The 1,725-nt window shown below is 58.7% G+C and overlaps 1 protein-coding gene across 1 annotated transcript in view; it reads right to left on the reverse strand.

Annotated features, from left to right (window-relative positions):
* HSPG2 (heparan sulfate proteoglycan 2) overlaps positions 1-1,725 on the reverse strand; it is a 115,214-nt gene that overhangs the window by 43,589 nt on the left and 69,900 nt on the right. The window contains 4 exon segments of the mRNA XM_023758322.1: positions 5-19; positions 395-535; positions 847-941; positions 1,290-1,339. Coding sequence (XP_023614090.1) covers positions 5-19; positions 395-535; positions 847-941; positions 1,290-1,339 — 301 coding nt within the window.

Genomic DNA, 1,725 nt, shown 5'->3' on the forward strand with positions numbered 1-1,725 from the left:
GGGCAAAGGGGGTGGAGATCTAGAAGCAGGAGGGTGAGTGTCAGCCTGCGTACTGGGGCTGCCCCCTTGGTGAGGGAGGGGCATGGGAAGGCATGAGGAAAGGTAACGGGGATGGCTGAGATCAGGGCTGAGACAGAAACAATGGGCGAATGGGGAGGACAAATGGGGAAAGGAGGGGATTGGGCCCAGTGCTGACAAAAGCAATTTGGGGTCATGGGGAGTATGAGGGCAGGGCGAGTGTTGCTGGGATCTGTACTGACATGGCAATAATGGGGGCATGGGCATAGGTGTCCTCACAGACAGTGGGGATGCCACTGGGCCAGGGTTCTGATTTGCCCCAGTCAGGGAGAGGCAGGTGGCAGGCCCCAGCGCAGGGGTGGGCACAGGCTCTTACCAGGTGGCGGGTGTAGGAGGAGCTGGCGCACTGCTGGCTGATGCCCATGCAGAAGCAGGGCAGGCAGCCGTCTGGGTTGCTGGCGTTTAGGTAGAAGTAGTGGGGCTGGCAGTGGCTGCAGGTGAGGCCTTCCACCCGGGCCTGGGAGGATGGATGAAAAGGTGGGTGCAGGGAGCTAGGCTGGGTCTCTTGCACCTCCAGCCACCCTTGAGCCCAGTCTTCCCAGCCATTTCCAGCAATTCTGGGAGCCCCTTTGGCCCCATACCCAGGCCCCAGATCCCATCAGCTGCTGCCTGACTTCCCACCAGTCTTGGAGCCGTGGGGCAGAGAGCAGCCTGCTGAGGATAGGTGGCCAGGGCACAGCAACGGTCCCGAGGGTACGGTGAGAGGGAAGGCCTGGTAACCACTGTGGCTGCAGGTCAGGCCTCATAAAGGGCTGGGTTTAGACTAACCTTGCACAGGCATTGGCCAGCAGCGTCACACTGGCTGCTGACGCTGCCCTGGGGGTCGCAGGCACAGCCAATTGGCTCTGGTATTTGGCCGTCTCCTGCAGTGGAGGGAAGCCACAGCTGGAATCCCAAACCCGCTACCAAGCACTCCCATTTCCACCACCCCCGGTCATCTAACTCTCCGCCAAGATAGGAAGTGTTTATTTCTGAACCACAGGTAGGCCTTCTACACATTCACAGCAGCCCTCTGGCATGGGGGTGCCTTTTACTAATCCCCATGTTACAGGCACAGAAGCTGAGGCTCAGATGTGACAGGCGAAGAAGCTGAGGAGGAAGGAGAACAAAGGCTCTGCCCCAGGAGGAAGGAGAACAAAGGCTCTGTCCTAGCTTCACCCCTGGGGCAGACTGGGTAGCCCAACCCTAAAGGCTTCCCCAACCATACTCACTTCGGCATGGCTGGCCCTGGCGGGGATTGCCATAGTAACCTGGGGCACACCTATGGAGAGAGAAAGCACTAGATGAATGGAGGCAGAACTACAGAATCCTGGGGAGCCTGCTGTGAGTCAGGGATCAATGACCTCACAGCGCTGGAAGAACCAATGGGCCTAATTTTACAGCTGGGGAAACAGCTGGGAGAAGAGCAGGTGCGTGGCCTAGGCCACGGAGCCCGTGTAGTTAGCATGCTCAGGCCTCAAACCTATGCCCTTCACAAGAATGAGGGGTTTTCTGGGAAGACTCTGGCCAGGGTGGGTCAGGGATGTTGGGGTTGGAGGTGAACTGCAGGTCTCCAAGGACCTCAAATGGCAGGCTTAAGGTTGAGGCTCTCCGGGAAGAAAGCTGATCACCTTCTGGGGGCTTGTGTATGATGAGTGGGAGGCTTCT

This window comes from Myotis lucifugus, unplaced genomic scaffold, assembly GCF_000147115.1.
Source record: "Myotis lucifugus unplaced genomic scaffold, Myoluc2.0 scaffold_128, whole genome shotgun sequence".
In the NCBI taxonomy this organism is placed as follows: Eukaryota; Metazoa; Chordata; class Mammalia; order Chiroptera; family Vespertilionidae; genus Myotis; species Myotis lucifugus.